At 43.6% G+C, this 13,566-nt stretch overlaps 7 protein-coding genes across 7 annotated transcripts; 5 read left to right on the top strand and 2 right to left on the bottom strand.

Moving 5' to 3' along the window:
* Positions 1–234: 234 nt before the first annotated feature.
* On the top strand, positions 235–1,810 carry EAF02_006619 (uncharacterized protein; the record flags this gene model as incomplete). The annotated part of the gene is made up of 5 exons (XM_038902667.1): positions 235–315; positions 406–449; positions 1,002–1,078; positions 1,147–1,321; positions 1,372–1,810. The coding sequence occupies 5 exons, from the start codon at positions 235–237 to the stop codon at positions 1,808–1,810; spliced, it is 816 nt and encodes a 271-aa protein (XP_038757887.1).
* A 254-nt stretch (positions 1,811–2,064) lies between these two features.
* Positions 2,065–2,560, bottom strand: EAF02_006618 (uncharacterized protein; the record flags this gene model as incomplete). The annotated part of the gene is made up of 3 exons (XM_038902666.1): positions 2,065–2,374; positions 2,447–2,478; positions 2,537–2,560. 3 exons carry the CDS (start codon positions 2,558–2,560, stop codon positions 2,065–2,067), a joined length of 366 nt encoding a protein of 121 aa, XP_038757886.1.
* Positions 2,561–2,768: 208 nt separating this feature from the next.
* On the top strand, positions 2,769–4,305 carry EAF02_006617 (uncharacterized protein; the record flags this gene model as incomplete). The annotated part of the gene is made up of 2 exons (XM_038902665.1): positions 2,769–2,964; positions 3,032–4,305. 2 exons carry the CDS (start codon positions 2,769–2,771, stop codon positions 4,303–4,305), a joined length of 1,470 nt encoding a protein of 489 aa, XP_038757885.1.
* A 1,538-nt stretch (positions 4,306–5,843) lies between these two features.
* Positions 5,844–6,791, top strand: EAF02_006616 (uncharacterized protein; the record flags this gene model as incomplete). Its single annotated transcript, XM_038902664.1, has 1 exon — positions 5,844–6,791. One exon carries the CDS (start codon positions 5,844–5,846, stop codon positions 6,789–6,791), a length of 948 nt encoding a protein of 315 aa, XP_038757884.1.
* Positions 6,792–7,047: 256 nt separating this feature from the next.
* EAF02_006615 (uncharacterized protein) lies at positions 7,048–7,695 on the bottom strand (the record flags this gene model as incomplete). Its single annotated transcript, XM_038902663.1, has 3 exons — positions 7,048–7,101; positions 7,155–7,254; positions 7,310–7,695. The coding sequence occupies 3 exons, from the start codon at positions 7,693–7,695 to the stop codon at positions 7,048–7,050; spliced, it is 540 nt and encodes a 179-aa protein (XP_038757883.1).
* A 324-nt stretch (positions 7,696–8,019) lies between these two features.
* Positions 8,020–10,083, top strand: EAF02_006614 (uncharacterized protein; the record flags this gene model as incomplete). Its single annotated transcript, XM_038902662.1, has 6 exons — positions 8,020–8,032; positions 8,088–8,132; positions 8,188–8,626; positions 8,681–9,077; positions 9,103–9,133; positions 9,192–10,083. 6 exons carry the CDS (start codon positions 8,020–8,022, stop codon positions 9,671–9,673), a joined length of 1,407 nt encoding a protein of 468 aa, XP_038757882.1. The 3' UTR covers positions 9,674–10,083.
* Positions 10,084–10,567: 484 nt separating this feature from the next.
* EAF02_006613 (uncharacterized protein) lies at positions 10,568–12,014 on the top strand (the record flags this gene model as incomplete). The annotated part of the gene is made up of 3 exons (XM_038902661.1): positions 10,568–10,606; positions 10,691–11,824; positions 11,874–12,014. The coding sequence occupies 3 exons, from the start codon at positions 10,568–10,570 to the stop codon at positions 12,012–12,014; spliced, it is 1,314 nt and encodes a 437-aa protein (XP_038757881.1).
* Between the last annotated feature and the right edge of the window lie 1,552 nt (positions 12,015–13,566).

Genomic DNA, 13,566 nt, shown 5'->3' with positions numbered 1-13,566 from the left:
TCCTTTTTGTTGAAAGCTATCATTCTCGTCTAAGACTCAACCTGAAACAAATATCGCTTATGATAAACTATCTTTCGTGCTTTCTTATCTTAATACAACACCCATAACTTTATTTTTGCGCTAGGCTGCGGGACTAAGGCCGGACCAGAAGCCCATGTTCTTAAATTCACAACCCCGCCATCTCCTCCTCCAGACTTCCAATAAACACCAAACACAGAGGAAATTTTTTTCAAGATGCCTCTAAATGGGCCACAACGTGCTATGCTCAATGAGTTCATGCAAATTACTGGGGTTTCAGAAAGAAATGCTATTAAAGTGAGTAAACTGAGATCAGCCTGTTGCCTTGAGCTCTTCCACCTCAGATGTCAAAACATAAACCATTTACTAATAGATCTTGTTTCGCAGATTCTTAAATCGACGGGATGGAAACTGGAATCGGCATGTGATAGGTGAGCGAATATTTTACTTCCCAGAACTCGAGCTGCGCGAACGAATATCGATAAATGTGGACTACGATTCGACACACGACACACTATCCCCTCGATATTTGATATGACTTCGAAATATGATGGCATTCTTAAGAGATGATCGGGATACGCGGCGCAAGTCAAAAGTGTTCTCGTGCATGAAGTTTGATGGGTCAACATATATGAGATGTTAGAAAACACTCAAATACTCTTGTTTACACTCGCTGTCGGTGGACCCCAAAATCGTTGTTTTAATTGGAGGATTGCCGATTTAGTCGACTATGCTCAGCTCGAAACCCATCACTATTTTACCTTGCCATCTCTGGCTTGGTCCAGATATATGCTGTTCAGTTTCATCCACCGCAGTGAGATGTTGTAGGGTTTATTCGAAGTCCATATTTAAGGCAGCAGACGTCTAGTATGGCTCCGGTTACCGATCATGAGTACGGATACTATGAGTTATCAGTCAACACTTACCAGCTCATGCACTCATTTGAGTTCTCACAATATATACTAATAATCTAATTGTAACAGCTTCTTTCAAGGAAATGGTGCCCCTCCCGAAGCGAAAGAAAAGGAGTCTTTGACGAAGCTTTTCGAGAGCTACCGCAGTATGTATCTCGAATAATATCTCTTCAAGGCAGTTGAACACAGAAGAAGCTGAACATTGGTGATCTAGCCTCCAATGATGATGTCGACATGGTTGGTGTTGACGGCACTATGAAGTATTTTGGGGAAGATTTGGGCATCAATCTGGAAGGTGTTGAGTTTCTGATCCCCTGCGAAATCATTCAAGTACCATCTATAGGAGAGATGACCAAAGACGACTTTGTCAAGGGATGGAAAAAGTTGGGGTAATACTGTCCCCACAATGTTACCTTCAGTTACTAACACTTTTGAACAGCCTTGATACATTGCCCAAGCAAAAGTCATACATTTTAGAGGTCAAGGATTCATTGTCGACCGACGTGGAATTGTTCAAGAGAGTATATAAACACACCTTCATCTGTGCTCGTGAGAAGGGACAGAAAGCTCTTTCGTTAGAACTTGCCAGTGTATACTGGGAGCTCTTGTTCAACTCTCCAGGAAAGGAATGGAAGACCGCCTCAACCAATTGGATCAAACTCTGGTTGGATTTCCTCGGACAGAATTGGAAGAAGAGTGTCAACAAGGATTTATGGAACCAGACATATCAGTTTCATGCAAAGACAATGGAGGATGAGAGTTTGAGCTTCTGGACTGAAGATTCAGCATGGCCAAGTGTCATTGATGAATTTGTTGCATGGGTAAAGAAGAATAGGGGAGATTCGGAGGAAGTTGGAGAGACAATGGAGACTGATTGAGAAGGAATGATAAAGATCTAGAAGGGATGCATTTTGATTTCTTTTTACTTGCAGCGAAGCATATTCCTGGTAGCGCAATGGCGTTCTAGGTAGCAGACTGGCGTTTGAAACACCATACAAGAATGTGAGGTGGAAATACCAATCCCTCAATTCCATAATGTAAAACCAACCTCCATACCCTGGCATGGAAATGTTGATCGCATTTTCCTTCTGACGGCTACTAATACAACATACAAATGACACCATGCTACTACTCATTTCTCCTTTGTATGTTCCTCCATTGTCCAAGGAATAGTCGAACCAATCTTACTCAAACTCTCCAATGTACCATCTCCCAACTTCACCGAACTGAACTTGATCATCCGTGGATCTAATCCGAGAGTTGTCCGTACGTTATCTTGCGTCTTGCTCGAGGCGTCGTATCTCATGACAAAGTAATGTCCTTCATGGTATTGTGCTTGATGTTTGCGTGTTCGTTTTGGTAGACTAGATACTCCCCAGTTGCGTATGCCGCGAATGGTACCGCCGGATCTGAGTATGAGGGAACCAGCTGTGCGGGCAATTCTGTAGGTGAGGAATGAGTCGTTAGTCTCAATTATTGAGTTGGGTAGGAGGGGAAATTGAAAGGCGATTTACTCTTTGACCTCAACGAGGTTGCCGGGTCGAACCTAGAGATTTGTTAGATTGTATGTTCTCTTTTACATACTCCATTTGGGAAAGACTTACAATTGCGACGAGCTCATACAACATCTTGGTGGCTACATTCAAATTCTGATACTATTGGCATCGACTCAAGATTGTTCAGGAATCCATCGGAGTTTAACCTTAGATTACCCGACGCTAAAAAATAATTTTGAATTGCGATTGTGACGATAAGAAAACCCCCACAATCTATCAATTATTTTTTCTGAGGGGTCGCAAACTGTCTACCAAATTATCTACAACACGCATATACAAAATGTCGAAACGTCCAGCCGAAGATGAGAACATGGATCTGTCCTTGAAGGCAGGAGAGAGGCCGGAAAAGCCAGAATTGGATGATGGGGTGGGAGAGTTCGAAGACGAATTCGAAGATGAATATGAGAGCGAAGATGAGATTTTGGAGGCGGGTGTTGACGGTAGACCTGATGCTGAGAGAGAGGCTGAAGAAGCGGGTTAGTAGAATCAGTTATGAAGCTGTTGTGAGTGCGCATTTAGGGGAGTTTACTAATGCGCTTACAGAAGCCATGGAAGTCGATCAACAAACTTTCATAGTTGGTAGGAACAAACTAGAACCAGGACAGACATTATCCCCCGATCTTACTACATACGAAATGCTTCATGCTCTCAGTACCCCCTGGCCTTGTCTTTCTTTCGATATACTTAAAGATGGTTTGGGCGATAATCGAAAAACATATCCCGCTACTATGTATGCAGTTGCAGGAACACAAGCTGAACATAAACGGGAAAAGGAAAATCAATTGATGGTTATGAAGTTTAGTGGATTGAGTAGAATGGAGAGAGAACAGGGCGAAGACGAATCGGATGAAGATGAAGATGAAGACTCGGATCCTATCCTTGAATCGGCTTCGATACCTCTCACTGCTACTACAAACAGAATACGTTCGCATCAGACACCCGCTTCGGACTCTTCGCGGCCTCCTACTACCCTTACTGCTTCAATGAGCGAATCCGGTCAGGTTCTTATTCACGATATTACTCCTCATCTATCCTCTTTTGATACCCCAGGCACTGTTATCACTCCACAACAAAACAAAGCTTTAGTTACTCTTAAAATGCACAAATCGGAAGGCTATGCCGTTGATTGGTCACCTTTGATATCTACTGGGAAGTTGGTAACAGGAGATAACGATGGCAAAATTTACGTCTCTACAAGAACTGCTGGAGAGAGTTGGTCAGCCGATGCACGCCCATTCACAGGCCATACTGGAAGTATCGAGGAATTGCAATGGAGTCCTTCGGAAAAGAACGTTTTCGCATCCGCGTCCAGCGATGGAACAATCAAAGTCTGGGACATTCGAAGTAAATCCCGAACCGCAGCACTTACAGTCCAGGTTTCCGAAACAGATGTAAACGTCATGTCCTGGTCACACCAAACTTCTCATCTTCTTGCCTCCGGCGCCGACGACGGAGTCTGGGCAGTTTGGGATCTACGAAATTGGAAACCTTCAAAGACTTCTGAACCGTCTAAACCTTCTCCAGTCGCTTCTTTCAATTTCCACAAAGAGCAAATTACAAGTGTAGAATGGCATCCTACTGATGATAGTATTGTTGCGGTTGCAGCTGGTGATGACACACTAACGCTGTGGGATTTGGCAGTCGAGTTGGATGATGAGGAAAGTAAGGATACTGGTGGAGTTAATGATGTTCCTCCACAATTGCTATTTGTGCATTATATGGCGAAGGTCAAGGAGTGCCATTGGCATCCACAGATTCCAGGAGCACTTGTTGGAACTGGAGAGAACTTCAACGTTTTTAAGACGATCAGTGTTTAAAATGTTGAGGCTCATGGCTCTTGAAAGTAAAGAAACGAAAAACAAAACGGTCTAAAAGTACAATGAGAAAAAAAGTTTAACATCTACTATCTGTGGTTCGAACTTGGAGTTGTGATGATGAACCATATGTGCAAATTGTAGGCAACAGTTATTCCTCTGAATCGTCGTGAGGAAGTATCGGCTAGCCCCGGGAATATCCCAGATTACCTACCTAGAGATACTCCCCTGGTGAAAATATTCTTCACTCTTGGAATTCTCTTGGGTTACATCGGTTCGCGAGAAAATCTGGAGTTGCCTATTCTATTCTAGCGGATTCCCGCCACTTTCTACGTACAGGGAATAATGGCTGTCTATCTCCAAGCAAGGCTTGGATCGACAGGCGTGGTACTCTTTTCGTATGCATGGAGCCCCCGCATTCTGGCGCGAGGAGCGGTTTCTGGTTAATGGTGGGTGGGAGATGGGTTTGAGATGACGGTGGTCTAGGAATGGGTCTAGGTTCAGGGTCAGGAGAGTTCTGGAAAGGTGATGGAGGCTCGGAGGGTAAAAAATTAATTAGGTAGAAGCGAGAAGTTGGAAGCTAGAGGTTCGATGTAGGAGTAGACTACCAGTAGTATGACGAACTATTGAAGCTTGGAATGGATGGTTGGATGGATAGATGGGTTTGTATAAGGAGGCTAGAGAATGAGATCCGGAGGGAAGGGTGGAATGTGTTACTTGTTTAGCTGAAGAAGTTGGAGATGAGTAAGTAGAGTAGTGTGAGGGTTAGGAAAGTAAAGTAAAGTTAGACATGAAGACTTTTGCAGCTCGCTTGCTCTGGAACAGATGATTCGACATTCGGGATTTCGAGATGGGACTTTTTGTGCTCTCATCTGTCTAGGTATCTTACTCTGTCATATTCTGTTTTCGATCTATCGATCCTATATCTTTTCTTTCCTTTATTTTGTTCCGCTACGCTTTACTTTCCTTCCTTTTCTTGCGTTCGTGTTTCTTGGTATTGTAATATCGTGCATGGTATGATTTCTCTCTCGCGTCGACGATGTCAGCATGCAAGCTTCCTCGTGATCCAGTCAGCAACAGGGTTTCTTGCAACTCCGTCAGCCTCTCGAGGAGCTAGAAGATGTATTGGTGGCTAGGCGTAAGGATGACCTTTCCCCGCAAATTCCGCAAAGGTGGTGGAACGCACGCATGTGTACAGACTACTGGTGGGCTGTGGAAAAGTGTTGTGAGAATGATATGGGGTGATGGCGGCTCTTTTTCTTGTATTTATTTTTTGCTTTGTTTGTGCGAAGAAGCTTTTTTGTCTTTTGTTTTTGGGAATTTAAAATCAATTGCTCGCTTGACCGATCTGGATTCGGTATTAATGATACAGCCTCGAGATGTAAAGTTGATCATCATTACCGGAAGAGTGTTCCAAATCCCATCTATTACTTTCCTTCATTATTGAGGAAATGAGATGAAGATACTTCTATAACCACCTCTTTCGATCCACTTCATTGCCCAAATTGGCAAGCACAAACTAAACAGAATCGAATGTGGACATGATACCATTGCACCATACTACTTCCACTACACTCGGCGTTCAAACCCAAATCCAAACTCAAGTCTCACAGGTCCTATCTTCTTCCTTCCAATTCGGCCCCCTCAACCCCAACAAATCCAATGGCACTTTCAAATTCACCTTCTCCTCTACCTCTCCCTCACCATGTCTTCCCTATCGCTCGAAGCGTACACGCCCCCTCTCAGACGTCGATGGAAACTTGAACGCAAACACCGTGAATGAAGGACCAGGACGAAAAAAAAGAAGATTGCGTCTTCATCTTATTACCTCGCGATTGAGTAGACCATTCTCGGTGCCTGCAAGTTATAAACATGCTAGAATATTTGGCATCAAAGGAGTGTGTGTGAAGGGTGTTGGGGGGGCGAAAAGGCTTGGTGTATTTGGAGGAGATGGGAAAGTTGGAGGGAAGAAAGAAATTGGAATTGGAAGGGATGTGCTTCGGAAGGTGGCAATTTTCAATCGGATCAGGTTGCAGATGCGGATGCATGGGGCAAGGGAGTCAACGATTCGTGAGCGAAAGCAACAGACATTGTTAGATGTGGATATGCACCTGAGGGAGATTCTCGAAGAAAAACAGAACAGAAGGTGGAATGAATTTGTGTTGCCTCCGAGTCCACTTGGAAGGTCGAACTATGATGTTTTAGATTCAGAAGATGAAATGCTGATGGATGAAATGGATGATGGGTGTGAGAGGACGATCTATAGTGACTTCAATGTCATGTGTTCTTCGGAAGAGGGAGAAGATGAGTATGAGTACCTTGATACGCTTGATGGACTTTCTCCCGAGGACATGCAGGAGCAGCCACTGAGTCCACCCGAAGATGAGAAAATTGTGGAGATGCTGAGGGAGGAGGAGAGATTGCATGATAGCTATTTTGTATGTGTTGGAGGTGCGGGGATGGGGTTTCGGTGGGGTAACTGGCTGTGAGATGAAGAAACTCGATAATCGACTGGAATTGACAATGGAGGCAATCTCAGAGGAAGATTTGGGGACTATCTACTATGATAGATGAGATCATTTGTCGGGGGATCTGTAGAGGTCCTCAAATCTAACTTGAAAGCTATACAGAACAATTTGGAAGGGGGGCTGATCGACGTCATGGCATTTGCATGGGTATGTGTTCACAAGTATCCAAAAACGTATCAACGCATAAATAGTTGGATTTATTGGAGTTTAAGTGTTTTCAAAATGCTTTTTGTAGCTTGGTGGCGCGGTCTACTGCAATATCACACATAGCCTGCATTGGAGTTAGCTATAAAAAATCATGATTAAATCTCGAATACAGCGTACCTGAATAGCCTCTTTCCTCTCGAGTCCAATATCTCCTCTTGATATTCTTCTTCTCATATCTTCAAAAATTATAGGTCTTGATCTTCCATTTACGAAAACACTAACATTGTAGTTAGCACTTGCTTGTCCACTATAGGAGATAGGCATGTTCATACACATATCTTAAGCCCGGGAAAGTCTTCTCATATTCTTCATTGAGAGCTTTTAACTTTTCAGCTTCTTCTGTAGGTCCAGTATTCAATTGAGCTTGTTCGGCTTTAGATTGTACACTTTCTACTTTCTTCTCGCCTAATCTAGGATGGGAACCAAGAATCTTGTCTAGCCACTCTCTATCACTTGGTAATGTACTTTCTGACAGATCAACAAGTTGGGTACCGACACTTGCGATAAGATCATTGTACGACTCGAAAGTTGTGGTATGAAGTAAATCCATAGAGAGTGTATGGAGAGCAGTACATGGCTCGAATAGGGCGTCGAGGACACTGGATCTCTCAACAGTGGATAGGGAGGGAATTCCAGCGATTGGAGGTATGGAAGTCATCGTTTTTGATATCGATAGAAAAGCTCTCGGGGAGAATGATAAGATGTGATGGACAAATGTTTATGTACTTCGAAAAACATATAACCTACCTAAGCATTTAATAATAAGTATTTCTCCATATATGTCCCAAAGTGTGATTGATGAAGTCACTTAAAGGACATGAAATTCCCCACACAAGGCCGGCGCCGGGAGCTTCAAATCCAGGAACTAAGCCGTAGACAGATTAGCGTCATTATGGATTGATCGCGACCTCAAAATATCTTTTTATTTGTCGGATCACGGCGCGAGTTTAGAGCTTCAAATCTCATATCAACGCGAATCAATATGTTGTGCTCAAGTAAGTTTTGAAAGCTCCTAGAATTTATTTGGTACTTGCCATTGACTTTTTATAGTATCTGGAGAAGCCCCACAGCATCCAGTTGCTTCATCGAAATCAGGTAAGTTGTGTAAACAAGGTATCTATCCAGTGAGCTTAAGAATAACAGATTGCAGGCAACGTTTTCGAAAAACGACTTATCGAATCATACATTTCAGAAAATCATAAGGATCCAGTTACGGGAGAAGACCTCGAAATCGCAGATCTCATCGACCTCAAATCCGCCAAAATTGTTACTCCCAGACCTCCAACTCTCACATCGATTCCTTCTCTCCTTTCCACTTTCCAAAATGAATGGGATGCATTGGCATTGGAAAGTTTCACAATAAGACAACAATTACATCAGACGCGACAAGAGCTGTCGACAGCATTGTATCAACACGATGCAGCTGTAAGAGTTATTGCGCGGTTGACAAAGGAGAGAGACGAGGCTAGAGATGCGTTGAGCAAGGTTTCAATTGGTGCAGGAAGTGCAGGAAATGGCGACGCTATGCAGGTTGATACTCAAGGTCTTCCAGAAAATTTGGCGACTCTGGTTGATACTACACAAGCCGAGTACGAGACTTGACGAGACCCGAGTTATAAATTCGACTGCTAACGAATATACAGACTTTCCAAAAGCCGCCGAAAGCGACCCGTTCCAAAAGGATGGGCTACCACTGAAGATATTGGCCAATTTACGATCAATTCTACTTCAGAACCTTTATACCCTGGGTGTGTTTCACTCGCCCAGAGCGAAGATCAGTTAATTGTCGGTGGATCGAAAGGAGAGACAGGTATCTATTCTTTAGCTGAACAAAAGATCATAAAGTCATTTGAAGCCGGAGGACCAGTCACGGGAGCTGCTTTCTATAAAAGTACACCTATTGTGTCTACTGCGAAGGGAGAGGTGAAGGTGTTTGGAGATGAAGAGCATACATTTACATCGCATGCTGGAGCGGTGAATGCTCTTGCATTACATCCAAGTGGTGAAATTTTAGCCTCTGTTGGTATCGACAAGAGCTTTGTTTTCTATGATTTGGCTGAGAAAGCAGCAATCACACAGATTTTTTGCAGATTCAGGTATGTCAATTTTGTAAATGGGAACCTGTCTGGCGCAAGCCTCGTTAACATCTTCTAGAACTTAAAACGGCAGCTTTCCATCCAGATGGTCATCTCTTTGCAGCTGGCGGCGCTGATGGACAGATTAAGTTATTCCATGTCAAGACAGGAGAAAGCGCTGGTGTAAATTTCGAGATTGATGGACCAGTCCAGGACGTTGCCTTTTCTGAGAACGGTATATGGTTTGCGGCAGTTGCCAAAGGATCTACCAGTGTTGTAATTTTCGATATCCGAAAAGAAGGAAAGGCCGCAGAGGCGAAGATTTTAGAAATCGGCGGACCAGTTGATGCTATCCAATGGGATTACACTGGTCAATTTTTGGCAGCTTCTGGACCAAGAGGGCTTACTATTTCCCAATACACCAAAGCTACGAAATCCTGGTCGGATGCTTTGAGCGTAGCTGTTCCAGCAACTGCAGTACAATGGGGTGAGGAAGCAAAGAGTTTGATCACTGTTGATAGTGAAGGGGTTGTGAATGTCCTTGGTGTAGCACCTGCATAATGGAATATGCATGATAGGGGGTCAAAGGAAACCGAGATGGGACGTGAATATCATGGAGTTTGGTGATTCGAAGATGTGAAATGGAATAAAAATTAGGGATAGGGCCCCTTTTCACATGTTACTATAATGTTAGGGGAGCAGCATCTTTGGGATGCCCAAAATGAACAATAGTGGCGGCACAGACCAGCCAGCACTGAAACAAGAACACAAGAGTCTGAGGTTGATAAAGTGGTGAAATAGAGAAATGATGGTAATGCGTCGTCAAAGTAGGCATCTTCAAATATTATGGGAATAGAGATTGAATAGTGAATACAATTCGAATTTGTATTTATTGTTGTATTGTATTGCACTGAATGCTTACAATAGCCGCACATTGCTGAAGGGTCTTCCGAGGTTGGACATTGTAAATACCTACATATCTACCTAGTACATCATCACGGAGGTACTCGAGTAGATGCAGTATCTTCAATTCTACTTTAAGTGGCAACTAGGTAAAGAACCTCACTTCGGAACAAAGATGATAAATCACCTGAGTGTAAATTCTTTCACAAATTCTACTGCACTCCATATACGACTCTGGTTCAATTATGAAATCTAATAAAATGCACCCAGTAGCACGGTAGATTGTGTTCGCTTACTCATATCAATTTCTCATAATCGTCACTAGTTCTATATCAAATTGGGTCCGACTGGAACAACTTCGACTTGTTATTACAACAACACACAACACCCCCACCACAAAAGAGACACATTTGATCACATACATACCATCGACTTATTGAGCAAGAGGATCTCTGTTCACCTCCTGATTTTGGTCAAGAGTTGTTCCTTTCCTTTTCAATCCAGAAAAGTAATCAAAACTCCGAGCGCATATACTGGTGAGTTCTATCCACCATGGAGAATGAATGGTTAGGAAGCCGGGAAAGTCGTAAGGTAGGAAGCAAATGTTTACTTGTTTTCTTTGAGTAAAAGGTATATTTGGTTGGTTCTTTCTTTACTGACAAATTTTTTTTAAAGCGATCTCTTGCAGAAATGTCTCAATCACATCCAAGAATTTCGTTGTCGCCGGAATTTTTTCGAGAAAGTACCTCAAACTTGGGTAACTCCTCTTCAAGAATTGCACCACCTAACGTCGCCACATCTCCTCTCCGAGAACGACAAAGACGACGATCACCAAACCCCAATAATAATTCTGGACAATCTAGTCTGCGCAGTCGGCGTGCCGGTGGACATACTCAACCAGCAGGGGAAGTCGGAACAATGGAAGCATCATCTCGGCGCCACCGCCCGGTAGTGAACTCAGAAAATGTTATTGATTTAACATCCGATCAAGATGACGATCCTTCACCCCAAGTTCGAATTAATCCTGCAGCTGTTCGTAGGGCAGCCAACGGTCGAAGACACAACACACCTTCACCCTCACCCTCAGGTTCGCCTTTTCCTGCAGGCCGTATGCCAGCTCATAATCGGAATCCTACTGCATCGAGACTACCACCGAGATTAGGGAGAAGTGAAGCAAGATTAGAACAGTTTGTGGATCTCACAGGAGATGACGACGATGATGAGGATGACACTATTATCATAACTCATTCTCGAGAACGTTCCGTACCTCTACCTCCCCGTGCCCCGCCACTACCACCAATGCATGCTAGACTTGGAGTTTTTGAACGTTTGCAGAGACAGAGGAATGGGAGAGCTACCCCGCCTGGATTTGTAGCCGGTCATCTCGGTGGCAATCCAATGAGTCCACAAAGACCAACGCCGGCAGGCCCCAATGGTGAACTTGCGTTTGGTGGATTGAGAAATATGTACGACAACGGTGCGGGTATTATTATGGACGTCCATAATTTCTTGGGTTTTGGGGGTCGAGATGTTCATTTATTTGCAGATTTTCCAGCTATGCCAAACGGTATGGATTATGGAAGAGTGGCTTTACAAGAGAACAAACCCGAACATGTTGCGCCTCCAGCAGTTCCCGCAGGATTTACGAGATCGCCCATGGAGAGTGATACTGCGATTTGCCCGAGTTGCGAAGAAGAATTGATTCATAGAAAGGACGGTGAGGAGCCAGTAGCAAAGAAATCTCGTGGGGCACCGAGTAAAAAGGATAGAGAAGAACATCCTTTCTGGGTCGTTAAGGATTGTGGTCATGTAAGTTCAATTTATTCCACTTCTACCTACCATCATTAACATCGACTAGGTCTTCTGCAATAAGTGTTTTCAAAACCGCACAAACGACAAAATATCCTCCTTCCGCGGAGCCAAGACAGTCCTTTGCGCAGTGGATGAATGCGAATCGATTGTTAAAAACAAGGATAGATGGGTGGGCATTTTCTTGTAACTTCACGATTTCGGGCCTACAATTCTAGGACGCTGGGCAATCTCAACCTTTTTTTTCTGTGTCCACATCAATAGGATACTATTTCACGAATCATCACCATACGATTTCTCTAGTTTCAAGGAGTTTTAGCATCATTGGTATCATTTACAGGATGGAGTACAAGGGCACTGGGGTGAATCCTAGTTGATTCACATAGGGCGGGCTAGGACTTGGCTTATATTATTGTGTTCTCCACACCGGGGCGTTTTTGAGGGGAAGGGAAGGGTGGAATGGGAAAAGGAAGGGAGTAATTTCAAGTGCATAGACGGAGGAATTATGTCCTTAGACTCGGAAAATTAATGGAAAATAATGTCAGCGGGGGTTTGTGGAGTGGGTGGAGGAATTGAGCAAGTGAATAGGAAACATGCTCTGATATTCCAGCGACGAAATACTAATAGGTATCTCACATCTTCTTTTCTGATGATAGCGGGGGAAGCATGTATATTAGAGGGGCAGCATAGCGAATACACAGCAAATGCGTTAGCATATTTGAAATGGTTTATGTTTTGTGTGGTTATGCTTTTGTGGGCTGTGAGCCTGAATGATGTGGTGGTGAATGATTCTGGTGAAGAGAAAGGGGCTGGAAAGAAGCGGGAGAGTGGGGGGAGAATGGGGATGGTGGAAACGATGAAAGGGAAGGAGAGTGGGTTGAAAATGCGTGGTAGTAATCTGCTCTTCTGCATTATGTCTACTGGTGTGTCTATCCATCTGGTAATTCCTTTTTCTCCACTCCCTAAGAAATCTATTTTTCCACCCGGAAGGCCTTGCTTCTCACTCTTTTTCCTGAAAGGATTTTTTGACGGTCTACTTGGTACCTAGGTAGTCTCTGTCTTTCCTTCTTCCCCTCTTTCTTCAATGACCTCCATGATTCTTCATGATAATCTGTCTAAATAACCCAGGTATGTAATACATCCCGCAACGATTCAGTGTCACTCTTACCTTTCTTTCTTTTCTGCTATTACTATATTCTGTATTTGTTTGTATCGTCTACCTCTCGTGCTTGGACCCGAAATTCAGCTGCGCAGATGAAGGTCTTTGTGGTAAGTAGTGGTCCCAGTGGGGTATATATATATACAGGAGATTGGGAGGATCGCGAGGAGAGATAGTGGATAGCACGATGAAGTGGGGTTTTGCAATGGAGCGAGCATTTGACATTGGTTTGTAAGGGATTGTGGGTTTGTATCTTCTGGGGTTGGGGGAGAGCTTTGCGGGTGGTGGTTTTCAGGAGAAGGGGAACGGGGATGAGGGTGGAAATGGAAATGGAGATGGAGATGTATGTAATATAAGCGCGGTTTTAACAATGATATAAATCTTTTCCTTGAAACGTTAACAAGATCTTCAATTCAAAAGTCGAGTTTACGAGATCGAGACTTATGCATACCTAATCTCTCTAGGGTGAAAATCGGAAAGGGGAGTACTAGGTAGGTATGTCCCTTACAAGTATGAGTAGGTAGGTAGGTACCTATAGCATGGCTCCAACGATACATCATAATTTTGGATATCATACCTGGAT

The sequence above is a fragment of the Botrytis sinoallii genome (assembly GCF_014898435.1).
Source record: "Botrytis sinoallii strain Bc 23 chromosome Unknown BSIN_010, whole genome shotgun sequence".
NCBI classification, from domain to species: Eukaryota; Fungi; Ascomycota; class Leotiomycetes; order Helotiales; family Sclerotiniaceae; genus Botrytis; species Botrytis sinoallii.
This window is presented reverse-complemented; position numbering and strand designations above follow the sequence as displayed.